At 43.0% G+C, this 20,564-nt stretch overlaps 1 protein-coding gene across 1 annotated transcript in view; it reads left to right on the top strand.

Annotated features, from left to right (window-relative positions):
- LOC122447587 (ATP-binding cassette sub-family C member 4-like) overlaps positions 1 to 20,564 on the top strand; it is a 405,286-nt gene that overhangs the window by 73,395 nt on the left and 311,327 nt on the right. Inside the window, exons 18-24 of the mRNA XM_043478281.1 lie at positions 1,898 to 1,992; positions 2,213 to 2,299; positions 11,322 to 11,418; positions 14,707 to 14,904; positions 16,225 to 16,365; positions 17,104 to 17,141; positions 17,833 to 17,927. Of these exons, the coding sequence (XP_043334216.1) occupies positions 1,898 to 1,992; positions 2,213 to 2,299; positions 11,322 to 11,418; positions 14,707 to 14,904; positions 16,225 to 16,365; positions 17,104 to 17,141; positions 17,833 to 17,927 (751 nt within the window). The remainder of the gene's footprint in view (positions 1 to 1,897; positions 1,993 to 2,212; positions 2,300 to 11,321; positions 11,419 to 14,706; positions 14,905 to 16,224; positions 16,366 to 17,103; positions 17,142 to 17,832; positions 17,928 to 20,564) is intronic.

Genomic DNA, 20,564 nt, shown 5'->3' with positions numbered 1-20,564 from the left:
TGGGCAGGATATTGACAGGATATGAGAAGAGGGGTGATTCCACATGGAAGAAAAGCTGGAAAGGAAGGCAGGGCTCCTGCTGCTTGTCTCTGGGATCCAGCCCACGTTAACCATTTCAGCAGTCTGCTCTGTGGTGTTTCTAGTGTTACCTCCACCATCACTGAAGGGCCCTTGATGTGCTTCTAGATGGATGGCATCAAACCAGCAGTGCCATTTCCTAGTTTACCTCTAGGTTGGGTGCCTGCTATTCAGTGAGAATTGGTTAAATTTAACTTAAAGATAACAAACATGAATAAGAATACCTTCCTGTTAGTGTAAGGAACTGTAATATATGATCAGCTCAGGCTTTTCCCCTTTAATCTGATCAGAAAAGAGTGGCTGAGAAATCAGCTTGGCTTGGTTTTACTTCAAATCCTCCAAAATGGTTTTCCCATTGGTGGCTTGTTCTTAAATAATTTGCAGAGTCAACAACACACCTGAAGTATTACTAACAGACTCAGAGATAGTTTCCTATGTCCTGGAGAGAGAGGATGTAAGTGCCTTTTCTAGAATGTGGTTAAGATTGCTGTGTTACATCGTTGTGCTATTTTAAGAAGAAAACCATTTGAACAACATAAAATCAAAGCATAAAAACTAAGCAGAACAGTTTGCAAGAACTGTCAACAGTGAAAGAGAGGCCATGCAATTCTCTGTGTGTGTGTGGCCGAGAACTTAACATAGCTCATTTTTTTAATGACAACCAAAGGCAAGAGATGGTATTAATTTCTGAGCTCAAGAAAAAGAAGATGAAGTAATTATAAATTATCACAACAGAGCAATTGCTGCCTTTTATCTGATGTACCTCCATTAAGCTTTGAGTGAGCAGAGAACCTGTGTGTCTACGTGTCTTTGTGGCTGTCAGGGAGGGTTATAATGGAGTCTCTTCTACTGTGGTCACGTGTTTTGCATGTTATGATTCACACTGTGAACAGGGTCCCACTGTTGGCTTGATGAGAAAATAGAGGTCAGTCACCAACAGCAAATTACAATCAATTCATATACAGCAGATCCTCAATAAATATCTGTTAAAATGGTCAAATGCATAGATGCTGTCAAAAACTACAGAATGAAAACAAATTTAAAAACACTGAGAGGTTTCTTTTTTTATGTTCAAATTTACAGCTTAGTAAATCTGACATTTGCTTTTGAACTATGGTGTTGGAGAAGACTCTTGAGAGTCCCTTGTACTGCAAGGAGATCCAACCAGTCCATCCTAAAGATCAGTCCTGGGTGTTCATTGGAAGGACTGATGCTGAAGCTGGAACTCCAGTACTTTGGCCACCTCATGCGAAGAGTTGACTCATTGGAAAAGACCCTGATGCTGGGACGGATTGGGGGCAGGAGGAGAAGGGGATGACAGAGGATGAGATGGTTGGATGGCATCACCAACCCGATGGACATGGGTTTGAGTAAACTCCGGGAGTTGGTGATGGAAGGGAGGCCTGGTGTGCTGCAATTCATGGGGTTGCAGGGTCGGACATGACTGAGAGACTGAACTGAACTGAACTGAACTGAACTGAAATCTGACATTTACCCATTGCTGTGGCTTCCCAGGTGGCTCGTGGTAAAGAATCCACCTGCCAATGCAGGAGACACGGATTCAATCCCTGGGTAGGAAAGATCTCCTGCAGGAGGAAATGGCAACCCACTCCAGTATTCTTGCCTGAAGAATCCCATGAACAGAGGGGCCTGATGGACTACAGTCCATGGGATTGCAAAGAGTTAAACATGACTTAGCAGCTGAACATGCATTCATGTTGATCAAATACTTGTATGAGGAACTAATGCTAGGAGTGTAAGATGGTAGTAGAACACATTTTATATCTTTTTCTCTTTCCCCTTTCCTATCTCTCTATAGGATTTTCAGCTTTTGGAGGATGGAGATCTAACTGAGATAGGAGACAGAGGAACCCCCCTGAGTGAAGGGCAGAAAGCTCGGATATGCCTTGCAAGGTACATGGGGTTTCAGTTGCCATCCTGCCCCTCCTCCGCGGCTCCTAGTGGATGTGAGCACGCAGACCCCGCTCAGCGGGTGGGCCTGTGTGAAGCAGAGACTTGGCTGTTTCCATGGACTCTTGGAATGAACATGGAGTTGTTTGACATTGTTGTGATTCAGGGCTGAGACCCAGGGAGTGTGAAGTGTCTTCTCCTGATGTCTCTCTATGTTTTCTAGAGCCGTGTATCAGGACGCAGACATCTACCTCCTGGATGATCCACTCAGCGCAGTGGATGCAGGAGTCAGCAGGCACTTGTTTGAACAGTGAGTTTGCTCCTGTTTTCTATCATCTCTGCTTTCCAGGAACCCTGTAGAGATCAGGAAAAGAACTCAGGAAAGCCTTTGTGCTTCAGGAGACTCAGCTCGCTCTGCCCTGGTGTCCCTCTCCCCCATCCCTTCCCTCCACAAAAGAGAAATCTTGTGTCATGATGAGGTCAGGACAGGAAATACAGCAGGTGTTTCCAGTGAGTGGAGGACAGTGGGGTCAGTGCTTTAGGGAGTGAGGGATCGATGGTAGATTTCCCCCTGCTACTTGCAGTTGATGGATCCAGACACTGTGGATGGATCTAGACCTCAGGGATAAGAAAGATGATGTAGGGTTTTTAAATCAGAGAGTGAGCCTCCATAACCTGCTGCTTGGCTGCCAGCTCTTTTCCTCCATCATTTTTTTAAGACACATTAGAAGTGAAGCTTTTGGTGCTGTCATAGGGCTTCCATGGAAAGGCCTTGTTGGTTTATGCTTGTTATTCTATCACTTTCAAAATAAAGTCTTTAAGTCTGTGTGTGTGTTAGTTGCTCAGTCATTTCCGATTCTTTGCAACCCCGTAGGCTGTAGCCTACCAGGCTCCTCTGTCCATGGAATTCTCCAGGCAAGAATACTGGAATAGGTTGCCATTCATTTCTCCAGGAGATCTTCACGACCCAGGGATCAAACCTTGGTCTCTTGCATTGCAGGCAGATTCTTTACCATCTGAGTTACCAGGGAAACCCATAAAGTCTAGAATTTGAGACTCATTTACTCCACATCTGAGTATGATTTCAGTCATTTCAAATTGCTTCATGGATGGTTAGTGGAATTAATACTTAGACTTACAATGTAGGGTCAACTATAATCTGGCTTGAGTCTTGTCTCTCATTCCTGCTTCTGGAATTTATAACTTGTGAGTGACTCTTGGTTGGCTACACAGTGACTAAAGTAGAACAACTCTGATGCTTTTCTATGTATAATGTGTCCTAACACACACTGACTGAGGCCTCTTATGGAGTCTAGACTGACTTTTTGAAAGCCTTGCGAACTTGTTTTTTTCCTAAAACAGCCTCCACATCTCCATGGTTAGTTATCTTGCTGTTGTTCACCTTGCTAAAGGCAACCATCCCTTCCAGCTGCACTTATTAACACCCTGCTTTGTGCACTGAGATCAATGCCCTTACAGATGTCACTGCACAAAACCTCTTAGTTTACAAGGAGGATGGTGAGCTGGGAGAGGGGAAGGACCCACTCTGGGCAGAATAAGGGAGACTAGGATGGTCTGATCACTCACCTAGAGCCAGACATTCTGGAATGTGAAATCAAGTGGGCCTTAGGAAGCATCACTATGAACAAAGCTAGTGGAGGTGGTGGGATTCCAGTTGAGCTATTTCAAATCCTAAAAGATGATGGTCTGAAAGTGCTGTACTCAATATGCCAGCAAATTTGGAAAACTCAGCAGTGCCACAGGACTGGAAAAGGTCAATTTTCATTCCAATCCCAGAGAAAGGCAATGCCAAAGAATGTTCAAACTACCACTCATCTCACGTGCTAGTAAATTAATGCTCAAAATTCTCCAAGCCAGACTTCAACAGTATATGAACCGTGAACTTCAGGATGTTTAAGCTGGTTTTAGAAAAGGCAGAGGAACCAGAGATCAAATTGTCAACATCTGCTGGATCATCAAAATAGCAAGAGAGTTCCAGAAAAACATCTCTTTCTGCTTTATTAACTATGCCAAAGCCTTTGACTGTGTGGATCACAATAAACTGTGGAAAATTCTGAAAGAGATGGGCATACCAGACCACCTGACCTGCCTCTTGAAAAATCTGTATGCAGTTCAGAAAGCAACAGTTAGAACTGAACATGGAACAACAGGCTGATTCCAAATAGGAAAAGGAGTACATCAAGGCTGTATATTGTCACCGTGCTTATTTAACTTATATGCAGAGTACATCATGAGAAACCCTGGGCTGGATGAAGCACAAGGTGGAATCAAGATTGCCTGGAGAAATATCAATAACTTCATATATGCAAATGATACCACCCTTATGGCAGAAAGTGAAGAAGAGCTAAAGAGCCTCTTGATCAAAGTGAAAGAGGAGAGTGAAAAAGTTGACTTAAAGATCAACACTCAGAAGACTAAGATCATGGCATCTGGTCCTACCACTTCATGGCAAATAGATGAGGAAAGAGTGGAAACAGTGATAAACTTTATTTATTTATTTATTTTTTTGACTTCCTAAATCACTGCAGATGGTGACTTCGGTCATGAAATTAAAAGACCCTTACTCCTTGGGAGAAAAGTTATGACCAACCTAGGCAGTATATTAAAAAGCAGAGACATGACTTTACCAACAAAGGTCCATCCAGTCAAGGCTATGATTTTTCCAGTAGTCATGTATGGATGTGAGAGTTGAACTATAAAGAAAGCTGAGCACTGAAGAATTGATGCTTTTGAACTGTGGTGTTGGAGAAAACTCTTGAGAGTCCCTTGGACTGCAAGGAGATACATCCAGTCCATCCTAAAGGAAATCAGTCCTGAATATTCATTGGAAGGACTGGTGCTGAAGCTGAAACTCCAATTCTTTGGCCTCCTGATGCGAAGAGCTGACTCATTTGAAAAGACCCTGATGCTGGGAAAGATTGAAGGCGGGAGAAGGGGATGACAGAGAATGAGATGGTTGGATGGCATCACTGACTCAATAGACATGAGTTTGAGTAAACTCCAGGAGTTGGTGATGGATAGAGTGGCCTGGCGTGCTGCAGTCCATGGGTTGCAAAGAGTCAGACACAACTGAGTGACTGAACTGAACTGCACCGATGATGTTCAGCTCTCGTTCCTTCCTCTGAGGAACCTGTCTCAACGTGGAGCTTGTTAAGACAGATGCCTGGGAAAAGATCAGCAGAGTCAAAGTTTAGAGGTTTAGATACAGTATAGGAAGTGCTAAATGAAAGTGGAAGTGGCATCTAGAAGCTTTCACTGAAGTTGGAAAGCTCCCTGTGCCCGGGGTTGGGTGGGAAGTACCCTGGGGCCTGCAGGCTGGGCAGGTGTGGGGAGGCTGAGAAGAGGACCCAGTCCTTTGCTGAGTAGAAGCTCAGGTGTGGAGGGAGGAGGAAGTGGGCTGTGAGGAGAACAGCAGGCACATCCTCACCTGGAGGAGGCAGGTGTTTAGCAGAGAGAAGCTGTTTGGAAATTCTCTCTGTCACATCTGTGTTAGTTTCTAGGGTTGTGTCCATTCAAGCTGCTCTCACAGGAGACCAGAGCCTGGATGGCTTATAAATAGCACAGATTTGTCTCTCATGGTTCTGGAGGCTGGGAAAGTCCAAGGTGAATGTGCTGGCAGATTCAGTGTCTGGTGAGGGCCAGATTCCTGTGTCCTCATGTGGATGTGGGGAAGGGGTGAGAGAGCCGTGTGGGTCCCTTTTATAAAGACACTCATCCTTTTCATGCAGCTCCACCCTCATGACCTGATCACCTCCCGATGGCCCCACCTCCTAATACCAACATAGTGGGGATTAGGTCTCAATGTATGATTTTTGACGACAAAAACATTCAGTCTATAGCAAAATTGTCACAGATGAGGGTGCTTAAAGAATAGAAGTTAAATTTCTCACAGTTCTTGAGGCTACAGGTTTAAGATATGGGCAGGTTTGGTTTCCCCTGAGACCTCTCTCCTTGGCTTCTGACTGCATCAATCTCGCTGTGTCCTCACATGGTCTTTCATCTGTTTACATGCACCCCTGTGTCTCTGTCCCATTTTTTTTTGAAAAATTTTTATTGAAATACAGTTGATTTACTCCATTGTGTTAATTTCTTTGTACAGCAAAGTGACTCAGTTATGCACAAATATATATTCTTTTCCATAATGGTTTATCTCAGGGTATTGAATATAGCTCCCTGTTCTATACCATAGGACCTTGTTGTTTATCCATTCTACACATAATAGTTTGCATCTGCTAACCTCAAACTCCCAGTCCCTCTGTCCCCACCACCTCCTTCCACCCATGCAACCACAGGTCTGTTCACTATATCTGAGTCTTTTTCTCTTCTGTAAATAGGTTCATTTTTCCATAGTTTAGATTCCACATATAAGTGATATGATATTTGACTTTCTCTTTCTGAGTTACTTCACTTAGTATGAGAATCTCCAGGTCCATCCATGTTTCTGCAAATGGCATTCTTTCTTTTTTTTTATGGCTGAGTAGTATTATATCGTCTATATGTACCACATCTTCTTTATCTCCTCATCTGTTGATGGACATTTAGATTGTTTCCATATTTTGCTGTTGTGAATGATGCTGCTCTGAACATAGGAGTGCATGTCTCTTTTTGATTTATAGTTTAATCCAGATATATGCCCAGGAGTGGGATTACTGGATTATAAGGTAATTCTATTTTTAGTTTTCTGAGGAACCTCTATTCTATTTTCAACAGTGCCTGCAGCAATTTATATTCCCACCAGCAGAGTAGGAGGGTTCCCTTTACTCCACATCCTCTCAGCCATTGTTACTTTAATGATGGCCATTGAAGCTTCTCTGAGGAGATACCTCATTGTAGTTTTGATTTGCATTTCTCTAATAATTCACAGTGGTGAACTTCTTTTCTTGTGTCTGTTGGCCATCTGTATATGTCCTTTGGAGAAATGTCTATTTAGTTCTTTTAACCATTTTTTGATTGGATTTTTTTGTTGTTGTTGAATTGTGTGAGCTGTTTTTAATTTTGGAAATTAAACCCTTGTTGTCTCATCATTTGCAAATATTTTCTCCCACCTGTAGGTTGTCTCTTCATTGTGTTTATGGTTCCCTTTGCTGTGCAAATGCTTGTAAGTTTGATTAGGTCCCATTGTTTATTTATTTTTTAATTAAAAATATTATTTATTTATGGCTGTGAAGGTTTTCGTTGCTGTGAGGGTTTTTTCTAGTTGCAGTGGGCAGGGGCTGCTCTCTAGCTGTGATGCATGGACCTCTCATGGCGACGGCCCTTCTGGTTGCAGAGCCTAGCTCTGTGGTGCGTGGGCTCAGTAGCTGCGGTTCCTGGGCTCCAGAGCACAGGCTCAGTAGCTGTGCTGCAGGGGCTGAATTGCTTTGCGCCTGTGGGCTCTTCCTGGACCAGGGAGGGATTCCGTGTCTCCTGCACTGGAGGGTGGATTCTTTGCTACTGAGCCACCAGGGAAGCCTCCGTTTATATATTTTTGCTTATATGTCTATTGCCTTAGGAGACTGACCTAAGAAAACATTGGTATAATTTATATCAGAAAATGTTTTCCCTGTAATCTCTACTAGGAATTTCATAGCATCATGTCTTGTAATTAAGTCTTTAAGCCATTTATACTTTATTTTTGTGCATTGTGGGGGGTATGTTCTAACCTCATTGATTTACATGCCTGTGTCTCTGTCCTTATGTCTTAGTCTCCTCTTCTTCTAAGCATACCAGTCAGATTAGATTAGGTCCAGTATAATTAAGGGTAATGATGATCTCTTTAAAGTCCATGACACCAAATTCTAAGGTACTGATGACTAAGGTGACAACTTGTGAATCTGAGGGGACATGATTGATTTATAGCAGATCCAGAATAGCAAAGTAGAGACTTCAGCAGAGTCAGCAAGTGTGAGAGGAAGGCCTGTGAGGAGCTCTGGGCTCTGGACACTAGGAACTGGGATCCACGTCTACTAAGCAGGGGTTGTTAGACTGGTGGAACCTGCCCGTGTATAAAACACGCTTAGTGTTGGGGTGATGAAAAAGTTGTGGAGATGGAAGTTGGTGATGGCTGCACAATAATGTGAATGTACTTAATATCACTGGGCTATGTGCTTAAAATGGCAGGAACAGTAAATTTCATGTTAGGTATATTGTAACACACATACACACAAACCTGCATAGTAGCACTAAATCTTTGAGAACACTAGAGAATAGCGCAGATGACACATGGTATGGTCTCCCCCTCTCTGATCTGACCTTCCTTTCCCAGCCTCTCGCATTCATGGCTTCATGAATTTTCCCTTAGAGAAGTGCCTTGTGTCTTGTCATGAGTTCAGTGACAGGAGCTAGTGCTGTGATAAGGAATCCCCACCTCCACCCGCCTGGCGTCATTAGTATATCAGCCTCCCTGTTCCCAGCACCCCACCCTGAGCTCACAAATGTGTGTTACCCCATCCTGTGAGCATCTGCACAAGTTCTCCATCAGGGCAGGAAGAGATTCTGCCAGTCATTGCATCCATGTCACAAGGAAGGGAGAGTAAGGCATTTTGGTGCCAAGTACAGTGATCAGAAAAGTTCCCCTGAGTTCTTTCTCAAACACAGGAGATATTTATAAAATCTTCTTCAATATTTTGGGTGCGCCACTTTGGATATATACTAGATAGATGCAAGGTTAAGACTGTTGTTTGTAATCAGAACCACACATTCTCTAGGGAAACGTAAAGCAGAGAGCATGAAAGCAATTTAGGAAACCACTCAGCAGCAACTGGAGAGTGCTTTTTTTAATTTTTAAATTAATTAATTTATTTTAATTGGAGGCTAATTACTTTACAGTATTGTAGTGGTTTTTGCCATACATTGACCTGAATCAGCCATGGGTGTACATGTGTCCCCCATCCTGAACCTCCTTCCCATCTCCCTCCCCATCCAATCCCCCAGGGTCATCCCGGTGCACCAGCCCTGAGCACCCTGTCTCATGCATCAAACCTAGACTGGCAATCTATTTCACATATGATAATATACATGTTTCAATGCTATTCTCTCAAATCATCCCACCCTCACCTTCTCCCACAGAGTCCAAATGACTGTTCTTTACATCTGTGTCTCTTTTGCTATCTCACATATAAGGTCATTGTTACCATCTTTCTAAATTCCATATATATGTGTTAATATACTGTATTGGTGTTTTTCTTTCTGACTTACTTCACTCTGTATAATAGGCTCCAGTTTTATCCACCTCATTAGAACTGACTCAAATGCATTCTTTTTAATAGCTGAGTAATATTCCATTGTGTGTAAGTACCACAGCTTTCTTATCCATTCGTCTGCCGATGGACATCTAGGTTGCTTCCATGTCCTGGCTATTGTAAACAGTGCTGCAATGAACACTGGGGTACACATGTCTCTCAATTCTGGTTTCCTTGGTGTGTATGCCCGGCAGTGGGATTGCTGGGTCATATGGCAGTTTGATTTCCAGTTGTTTAAGGGATCTCCACACTGTTCTCCATAGTGTCTGTACTAGTTTGCATTCCCAACAACAGTGTAAGAGGGTTCCCTTTTCTCTGCACCTTGGAGAGTGCTTTCAAGTTAGAGAATAGGATGGAACAATATGCTGTGAGATATGGTGGTCATGTGTAAACTTAGCCATGGGAAGAGTTTTGTATTAAAAGTGAATGAGCCACACTTCTACCTGCTGTTGTTTTCCTCAGTCATGAATTTATATCCGAGGTCATTGAGGTTCATGACTTTTACAGCTTTATGCTGTGAACACAGTGGATTCTTTCAGCTATAGAAGGTTAGGGCCTTAGATGAACTGATGCAGTCTCACCTGTGTCCAGCCATGGCTCTCATCCTGGTTCAGCCCCACATCACTAGACCGCTGCCTCCTGCATCATCAGGTCTTGGGGTCTGTCCTGATCAGATTCCCATGCTGCTGTCTACACAGCTCACCCTCCTGTCTACACAGCTCAGTCTCCTGTTCCAGCCCTTCACAGGCACCCCACCCCCCCACCCCCCGGCCCCCACCCCCGCAAAAGACACACATTCAGGATGCAGCTCCAGGTCCTCAGACAAACAGGATTCTTTGCCGTCTGCCCCCATCAGCCTTTCCAGCTCGTCCCCATACCCCCTCGGTGTCCAGCTGTGCTGGCCCTGTGGGGGTCCTTTCACACCCCCTCTGTCTGTACATACTGGGCCCTCTGTCCAGAACAAGGGAGCAGTGCGCTGGGGCACAGAAGGAAGGTGGAAGACGGGACCTGCCATCCCCTCCTGCTCCTCCAAGGGGCGCCTGTGCCCTCTGTCTTCCGACAGCCCTAAGTGGGTGCACTTGGCCATTTATGAGTCCCCCTGCTACCCGTAAACTATGAGTGCAGGAAGGTGTCTCCGTCCAGCATGTTCTGTCCCAGGAATCCTGTACCTGCTGTGCCTTCTTCCAGGATGTTTCCTCAGATATTCTCAGGGCTCCCGAGTCTCCATATCTAAGATATCAGCTACCCTTGTTTTACCTACAGAGCACAGGTCACAGCCAAATAGCTCATTTTCTATACTTGTTAAGTGTGTCCTCTGCATGGTGCAGAGTATTGTCTTCCATCTTGACCTTGGGTGGATCCTTGGCGCTTAGGACAGTGCCTGGCTTCCTCAACAAACCTCTGCTGATTGAATGAATGGAGGTGGGGACTCTGTCTCTCTTATTTGTATCGCCTTCACCAAGGGATGTGTTCCCTCTTAATACAGCCCTTATATAGGATTATATGTGGGATTATAGAATTAGCATGGCCTTTATATAAGAATAACTGTTATACAACTGGTTGCTGACTCAAGCCTTTCTATGACATGACTTGAAAATTTTTAAAACTTGGAAAATTGTGTATTTTTCTAGTGATTTGGATAAAAACATTATTTATGAAAAATTCAAAGCCATCAACTGATCACTTCATTGTAATTATTTGTATTACTGCATCTGTGATGGGATGTTAGGAAGAAAACATCTTAAAACTTTGGGTTGATTCATCTTGGACGTAACACCCAAATTAATAGGACGAAACATGCAAATAATTGTTAAGCTGAGTTTTAGTGGAAAAGACTTAACTGTTAGGGCCTCCTTCACTGGACAGGTTTTAATAAATTTTTGTAGCACTAGATTCAAATTTGCTACTAATAAGTTTAAGATCTATTTGGATTAATTGACTTTTTATTTAATTTTTATTATTGATTTGGCATTTAAACTAAAGATCTTTAACTGCTGTGTGGTCTTTGTCTCACTGTTTTCAAAATAAAAGTTTTCAGTTTGAGGCATTCCATGAATGTGCTTTTGCTTACTGTGCCTTTTACATTTGTAGGTGTATTCATCAGGCCTTGAAGGAGAAGATCACAATTTTAGTCACTCATCAGTTGCAACACCTAAAAGATGCAAGTCAGATTCTGATATTGAAAGGTGTAAGTAATTTCTAGAAGTCTGTGGAATTGCTAGCACTCAGGTATGTTGAAGGACAGAACTCCCCACAGGTCACTCTCCTGGGTTCATGGTAAACGCATTCTTCTCCCTCAGTTTTTTGCCTCCTTCTTCTCAGAGCTGGTGTTCATGCCTTGGAGGATGAACCTAAAGCCCTGTAGAAATGTCACTATTACACTGTAAGCCACATAAACCCTAAAGTGTATAAAAGTGCAACCACAGGGTTATTGAATCATCACTGTCCTAATGAAATTTGTTAAAGATAATGATACAGTTTTATTTAGAACTTTTTATTTTCCCCTTCCATGACTTAAGTCAAAGTGTATTACTTAGAGATTCTAAGATCTGTTGGTATCCAGGTGATTGTCACACGTAGTTTGCCTGAAGAGCATCTTCCATTAGCACCAGAAGTGAGGTTGGGTATCCAAGTACCCGGGTCAAAGATGCCCTCTCTGCTGGTGTCTCCAGTTGCTGGTCTCCCTGCCCAGGTCTCTATGTGCTCAATACATGTGGGAGCCTGTGCAGCAGGAGGACAAGGCTCTGCTTTCACGGGGCTCCTGTTCTTATGGGAAGGATGTGACAAAGAAGGTGACATGCTGGCCTCCCTGAGGAGCTGGTGCCTCACGGGGTCTGAGTGACATGAAGGTGGGGGCCACACAGTCACCTAGGGGGAGGGGGTCTGAGGCAGGGGGTCTTGAGGAAGGAGCTGACCTGGCAGGTTGGAGGAGCAGCAGGAAGACCAGCATGTCTGAGGAGAGTGAGCAGGGGAATGGGAGGGAGCTGGTCTCCAGGCAGTGGGCAGGGGACCGGAAGTGGGATGGAAGCCTTGGATGGTCCAGAACGGAAGAGGGATGAGGTCTGATGTGGGAGTTAAGCTATTTCTCTAATGGTCAATGGAGGGGTGACAACAGAAGCAGTTAAAAAGTCTTAGTAAAGCTGAGAAGACAGAAGTGTGGGCTCAGGCTAGAGTATCAGTTTCTAGAGCTGCCGTAACCAAGTACTGCAAGCTGGGTGACTTAAAACAATAGAAATTTATGATCTCCCTGTTCTAGAAGCTACAAGTTCCAAATCCAGGTGCTGGCAGGGCCATGCTCTCCCTGAAGGCTCCAGGGGAGAATCCTTCCCTCCAGCCTCTGGTGTTCACCAGCCTTCCTTGGTGTTCCTTGGCTTCCAGCTGCAGCACTGTGGTCTCTGCCTCTGATGTCACATGGCCATTGTCCCTGTGTCAGTCTGGGTCTCTTCTGTTCTCATAGCAACATCAGTCTTACTGACTTTAGGGTCACCCTGCTCCACTGCGATCTTATCTTAACTGAATTACATCTGCAAAAACTCTGTATACAAATAACATCATGTTCACAGCTGTCATGTTTGAACACATCTTTTTGAGGAGGGGGCACCATCCAACCCACAACTCCTAGCATGACCAGGGATGGGATGGAGATTAGTGAGAAGTTTTCAGACTTGGTGGTCATTTGATGCTTCATTCCTTGGCTCATTTACCTCTGGGTCTCAGCACCTTTGTTGTTAACCTCTGACTGCTCCACAGGCCCTTGGTCAGATCCCTGAGTTTTGAAATGAATCTCTGCTCCAAGAAAGATTATTAAAATACAGAATCCCTGCCTCTCTAGAAGCAGTTCCATGTGTTAACTCCTCTCCACTCCTCTAGGAATGGGGGGAGGGGCTAAAGTTTCTTAAGCTTGAGAGCAGTTGATTTCATGTGCAAAGGGGGCGATTCTAGTGTGTAAACCCAAGTGTTGACAGTATTATGAGCACAGGATCAGTGGGCAGGAGAATAACCTATTTAGCCAGTCCCTAGATGTTTTGGGGTCACCTTATTGCTTCCTTTGAGGAGACTACACCCAATTTTAGTACTCACAAAGCAGCTATTTGCCCCCTGGTGAGCACCCCAGCATGAGTTGGGGTTCATCTTTGCTGTTTGTTTGGTCCCTCTGTTCACAGCAGATGGGGGATGGCTGCCCTTTCATCTCCCCGGAATTGTCAATGCTTGACCGTTGAGTGAAATTGCTGTCTTTGTACTACCAGTCATTTCATTGTGCATATTACAGATCTGATGGGGTGAGTGGTGATTTCAGTAAAGAGGTGTGTGAATTTTGCCACCCAAGTGAAACAAGACCTGATATATCCTGCTTAATTTTCTAATTCTGCAGTATCAGATGGTACCCAAAGGCTTCCCTGCATTTCTCCCAGTGGACCACCTCAGACAACAGAGTGAGAGGGGTCCTAGTAATGGTCCTGGCCATCTCCCTCCACCTGAGCTGCTTTAACCACAGCTGCTCTCATTTGATGTGTTTTGCATCCTGAGATTTTTTTCCCCCTGTTTTATTTGCTACTAAGTGAATCAGCTGAGTCTGGTTTCATGGGGTCAGAAAATAGTGAAACATCTACACATTATTTTATATAACTTTGTAAGGGAGGGAAACTCTGCAAGGATGTGTCACATGTGTTCAAAGAAAATTATTTGATTGACTGTAGCTTAAGCAGTTGCCTGTTTTGGGGAAGCCTAGTTGGCCGCATGTGGTTGGTTGTTCCTAAGTTTTTTCTCGGATCTGAGTGCGTGGATTCTGGCTTAGGTTTTGGTTTGTGGGCACAGACTGCCAAGGCTTTAGAGTCACTTCAGTCCCATGGCCTCCTTGTTTAATTACTTTAAAAGGTGGAATATTGAATTTTCAGTTGGGAACTTGCTGAGTGTGTGGGGACAGTTGTAGACCATGGAGATGCCTCTCATGGATTATCTGTCCAGGGCTGGTTCCTATTATCCTGGCCGGGCACATGATAGTGTGACAGTGACAGTGGTCACTGAAGATTTAATGAGTGACTCTTACCTGTATGCAGATGTACTTGTGCACACCTCTGAGTTAAGTTTAAATTTCTTTCCTGGAATTGTCACATGAGGCTTCTCTCAAGTCCCATGTTGTCTAAAAAGACTGTGCTGGTCCTCCCACCAACCTCTGTACTTCTTGCTTCCCTAAGTGCCCAGGGTAGTCATGTCAACAGCCTCCATTTTTAACACATGAGCACACGTTTCTTTCATATCCCCCAGCACCTAACACAGGGACAGGGTTTGGCAAAGAACCCAATGATCAGTTCTGTACTGAACTGACTGAACTAGGTTTCTCAACAAGAATTCTAGAACCAGGGATCATTTTTTTCAAAAATGTTAATTTAAGATCAAATAGTTTTTATTGATTAGCATTTAGGTTGGTTTAATATTATCAAATATAAATTAATTCCTCTCAACTTTTTTATTTTAGGGGATAGTGGTGGAAAGAGGAACTTACTCTGAGTTCCTAAAATCCGGGATAGATATTTTTTCCCCTTTTGAGAAGGGGAATAAGCAGTCTGAACAATCTCCAGTGCCAGGAACTCCCACTGTGAACTCTGAGTCTTTGGTTCAGTCTCTCCAATCTCCCAGACCCTCATTGAAAGATGCGGCTCCAGAAGACCAAGAAGTGAGTTTCTCATCCTGCAGTGTGCTTGGGTCTGTCTGCTCTTGGTGGTCTCATGGACCTTCAGCCTGCTCATGACATCTTCATTTGTCCCAAAGTAGACCCTAAGGTTCCCAAAGTCTTGTTCCATGGAATTGATAGAAGAGCATGAAGGAATCAAGCCTGCTCGGTGTTCCCCTTTGAGTATAGGATGGAGACTCTTGTGGAGATCAGTACTGGTGCACTGCAATGAATTTCTGAGTGAATGTGGCTCACACTGATTGAGGACTCTTCACTTTGCCATATTTACATCCTACTCATGCTGGTGGCCCCTGGCTTCCCTTAGGCATCCAGAGGCTTAATGTGAAGACCCCCTTAGACGGAGTCCTGCTGAGTCATGTTAAATCATCTACTTTTCCTCTATGTAGGAATGTTCTAGCACTCATGTGACTGATGGTATTATTTTGCCTCAGTGTCAGATGGTTTGTGATAGGCCAGAGGTAACGTGTGCAAAGGACCTGACACATGGAGACATTTCGGTGTTAGTTCCCATCCTCCTTTCTTACCCATCAAGACCTAGAACCACATCTTATCGACCTTGAATCCCAGTGGCCAGGAAAGAGCCGAGGACACACTAGGCTTCTGTGACTCCATAATGCATTCTAAGTCCTCCAGACAGAAATGCCTAGATCTCCCTTAAAAATATACACAGATATTCCTTGATATCCAAACCCAGGAGCCTGGAATGATTCTGATAAGTATTCAGATTAGCCATTCACTTTCTAAACTCAGGAATCACTCTCTGAAATTTAGGAACCAAATAGATTCAGATCATATGCTTGCAACGTGTTATATAAACTCCTATTTACTGTAACTCTCTGTGAACTCAGTTTACTATATTTGGCTTGTATTTTGAGCCCCAAGTATGTTTTATGTTTCTATCATTGAATAACACAAGTCATCTGGAGGGATACATTAGCTCCATTTCGTGTGTTATTTTAGAGGAAGTTTCTGCATCTATACATGAATTGATTTTGTTGTGTGTGTGTTGAGAGTCATGTTCTATTTTAAGTAAAGCTCCCCAACAGTGAATAACCTCATGTGAATGATGTTTGATTATTTTTCATGGATTCCTATGAGTGGGATGGCTAGGTCCAGGGGTAAACAGATATGTGGTTTGGCCAGATATTCCCACACCCTAGGAGATGGACCATTCTGCATTCCTACCAGTGTATGAGATGTGTCTGTTTCCCACAGCTTTCCAGAGGAGGACATTGTTGAACTCTTGAAATTTGGGGTTCATTTTTAAAAATTTCATCTCTCACTGTCATTTTTCCCTTTTAGACTGAGAATATACAGGTTGTACTACCTCTAGAGGACCATTTGGAGGGAAACATTGGTTTTAAGACCTATAAGAATTACTTCACAGCTAGTGCTCACTGGCCTGTCATCATCTTCCTTATTCTAATAAACATCGCAGCTCAGGTATGTAAGGGCGTTTATTTTGATTTGAGCACTCAGCTATTTATATTGTATTTTATAATTCTTTTTAAATATTTGTATTTAGAGATTTATCTCAAAGACATGGCTCATGCAGTTGTGGGCCTAGCTTGGTGAATGTGAAATCGGAAAGGCAGGCCTGCAGACTGAAATCTCAGACAAGAGCTGACCCTGATGTCTTGAGGCAGGATTTCTTCCTCCTCCAGGATGTCTCAGGTTTTGCTCTAAGGGCCTTTGACTGACTAGATGAGGCAACCACAGAGTTGATAGTGATCTCGTCTACTTAAGTTCTGATGTTGATGTGAGCCACATCCACAAAATACCTTCAGAGCAACATCTAGATGGGTATTTAGTTGAATCACTGGAAACTGGCCCAGCCAAGCTGACACCCAGAACTGACCATCACTGTACCTGTCATGCTTTTTGCTTTGAAAAATCCCAATATTTGTTCTGTTATTACTGACTTTGGAGTCCACTTGGGTTTGCAATGAAGTACATTATATTTGGGGAGCAAAGTCTTCTGGGGAAAAGGGGATATCTTTTAAAGAGTTTAAAATGCAGCATGCCCTCCCCTGAGCTGTGGTCATCGGGGTGAGGGGCTTGGCACAGACCTGAGCCGGAAAGACCGCCTCCGTGTCCTGGAGCCTTCCCATTCTCCATCCTGGTGAGTGGGGCTGAGGCTCAGTGACATCAGAGTCTGAGTGACTGTGTTTCCTGCTCCAGGTCGCCTATGCCCTGCAGGACTGGTGGCTTGCATACTGGTGAGTGACTCCTGGTCTGACCTAAAGTGCTGTGAAATCTACATGGAGCCTCACTTTCCCACAGAGTCAGGGGCAGACATGGGGCTAGTTCAGCCTACTCTTCTGAGCCTCACGTAGTTTCCCTGAACAAAAATGAAAGTTCCTGTGGGTGGTATGTGATCCCTTCGTGGTCTCTCCCCATGTCCCTCCCTTTAGCAACTTCTTCAGACAATTTTTTAAAATTTTTTTGAACTTTTAATATTGTACTGGGAAATGGCCAATCAACAATGGTGTGATAGTTTCTTTTGAATAGTGAAGGGATGCAGCCATACATATACATGTATCCATTCTCCCCCAAACTTCCCTCCCATCTGCCACATAACATTCAGCAGAGTTCCATGTGTTATACAATAAGTCCTTGTTGGTTACCTGCTTTAAATCTAGCCATTTGTGCATGAACATCCAAACTCTCTAACTATCCTTCCCCTTGGCAACCATAAGTTCATTTTCTAACTCTGTCTTCACAGATAATTTTGAAAACTGAAAGTCGTGATTCAGATTTTTAAAAGGGAGATACACAGAGGGCCTTTCAAACTGGGAAACACTTTCCAGCATAATATACATTTCTTGAATTGGGGTAATTTTTTTTGTGATATCTGTGTAAAGTCTATGCGTATCTATAGTGTAATATTTTTAATTTTCTGTTCCATAGGGCGAATGTACAAAGTGACCTATATTTGGGGGGATATTTAAAAGAAGATGAAGATGTAGTATTTGTTCTGAACTGGTGCTTTGGAGTTTATTCAGGTAAAGTTGAGTCATCTGCTCTAGAATACCAGAGTTTAAGGTGCTTACAATGAGTCTGTGTGAGCAACGAGGGCTTTCAGAGTAATTCAGTAATGTCTTAATAGATTAAGTATCTGAATCACATTTACTCTGTGAATTAATTAGAATAATTATTTTAAAGATCTATTAGGAGTCGCACAGAATCGGACACGACTGAAGCGACTTAGCAACAGCAGCAGCAGAAGAAAAAAAGTTGCATGAAGACTCTTAAATTGTTCCATACTGGATTTTGGTAGTTAAGCCAGGATTGCATATTGAGAAAATCAGCCACTGGAAATATGTAGCTACTGTGTATTCTAATAGGTGCTTTAGCTAAATCTTATATCATTATATGGGTGGGGAAGGGGAATAGAAATGAATCCCTACCCTGTGGTTCAGGTTGTTCCAATTCTGTCTGAATAAACCCTGGCTTTTATTGATCTTGGATGAAATCCTCTAGCAGCATGGGCCCCAGGTGAAAGCATTACTCCCTCCCAGGTATGCAAAGCTCCCCTTTCCACTCTGCTCATCTCCTGGGCTTCACTAATAACTTGAGAAGCTAAGCAGGGGAAGTCTAGTGTCTGGAATTAGGATTCCTTCTCTTTCTTACCCTGAGATCACAGTGTTACCTCCTCCCCAACTGTGTGATTAATTCAAAATTTGGCTTGCCAGACTAATATTAACTATTAACATGACTCTCTCTATTCACAAAAATATTTAGAATATATATAGCATAGAATTACATACTATTTAAAGGATGTCTTTAAAAAAAAGGTTAAATGCTTTCTTTATCCATTCATCTGTTGATGGACATTTAAGTTGCTTCCATGTCCTAGCTTTTGTAAATAGTGTTGCTATGAATACTGGGGTGCATGTGTCTTTTTGAATTATGGTTTTCTCAGGGTATATGCCCAGTAGTGGGATTGCTGGGTCGTATGATGGTTCTATTTTCAGTTTCTTAAGGAACTTCTATATTGTTCTCCATAGTGACAGTAGCAAATTACATTCCTACTAACAGTGCAAATAGGTTCCCTTTTCCCACACCTTCTCTAGCATTTATTGTTTGTATATTTTTTGATGAGGCATTCTGACTTGTGTGAGGTAATACTTTATTAGAGTTTTGATCTGCATTTCTCAAATAATTATATCGAGCATCTTTTCATGTGCCTCTTGACCATGTGTATGTCTTCTTTGGAGAAAGGTCTATATAGGTCTGCTGCCCATTTTTTGATTGAGTTTTTTTTTTTTTTATATATATATATTAAGCTGGATGAGCTGTTTGTATATTGTGGAGATTAATCCCTTGTCAGTTACTTATTTTGTAATTATTTTCTCCCATTCTCAGGGCTGTCTTTTCACCTCATTTGTGGTACATGTAGACACTGAATCAGGGGAGGGGAGCTCTCTGGGTAGCTCAAATGGTAAAGAATATGCCTACAATGCTGGAGACCTGAGTTTCATCCCTGGGTCAGGAGGAAACCCTGGATAAGGGAGTGGCAACCCACTCCAGCATTCATGTTTGGAGAATTCCATGGAAAGAGGAGCCTGGCAGCCTATTGTCTATGGGGTTACAAAGAATTAGACATGAGTGAGTGACTAACACACACGCACACTGGAATATTACTTATCCACAGAAAGGAATGAAACTGGGTCATTTGTGAGATGTGGATGGACCTAGAGTCTGTCATACAAAGTAAAGTATGTGAGAAAGAGAAAAACAGAAAAAAATACTTGTACTAATGCATACATATGGAATCTAGCCTCTTCACTGATCACTGCCTTATCATGGTGAAGGGGTTTGTGTAAGTCAATGGAGCTATGAGCTGTGCCATGTAGGGCCACCGAAGATGGATGGATCATAGTGGAGAGTTCTGACAAAATATAATCCACTGGAGGAGAGAATGGAAAACCACTCTAGTGTACTAGCCATGAGAAACCCATGAACTGCATAAAAAGGCAAAAAGATATAACACCAAAAGATTAGCCCCCAGGTCAGAAGGTGTCCATTAAGCTACTGGGGAAGAGCAGAAGACAACTACTAATAGCACCAGACAGAATGAAGTGGCTGGGTCAAACTGGAAACGATGCTCAGTTGTGGATGTGTCTGTTGGTGAAAGTAAAATCAGATGCTATAAAAAACAGTATTGCATAGGAACCTGGAATGTTAGGTCCATGAATCAAGGAAAATTGGATGTGGTCAAGGAGATGTTAAGAGTAAACATAGACATCTTAGGAATCAGTAAACTAAAATGGACTGAAATGGGTGAATTTAATTCAGATGACCATTATATCTACTACTGTGGGCAAGAATCACTTAGAAGAAATGGAATAGCCCTCATAATCAACAAAAGTCCAAAATGCAGTTCTTGGGTGCAACCTTAAAAACAACAGAATGATCTAAGTTCATTTCCAAGGCAAACCATTCAACATCTCAATAATCCAAGTCCAAACTACTGATGCCAAAGAAGCTAAAGTTGATCAGTTCTATGAAGACCTAGAAGACCTTCTAGAACTAAATGCAGAGTTCAGAGTATAGCAAGGAGAGACTGGAAGCCCTTCTTCAATGGACAATACAAAAAAAAAAAAAAAAAAAGAGGAAAGCAACAAAAAGGGAAAGGC

This window comes from Cervus canadensis, chromosome 9 (genome assembly GCF_019320065.1).
Source record: "Cervus canadensis isolate Bull #8, Minnesota chromosome 9, ASM1932006v1, whole genome shotgun sequence".
NCBI classification, from domain to species: domain Eukaryota; kingdom Metazoa; phylum Chordata; class Mammalia; order Artiodactyla; family Cervidae; genus Cervus; species Cervus canadensis.
The sequence above is the reverse complement of the archived record's forward strand: the minus strand, read 5'-3'. Positions and strand labels throughout refer to the sequence as shown.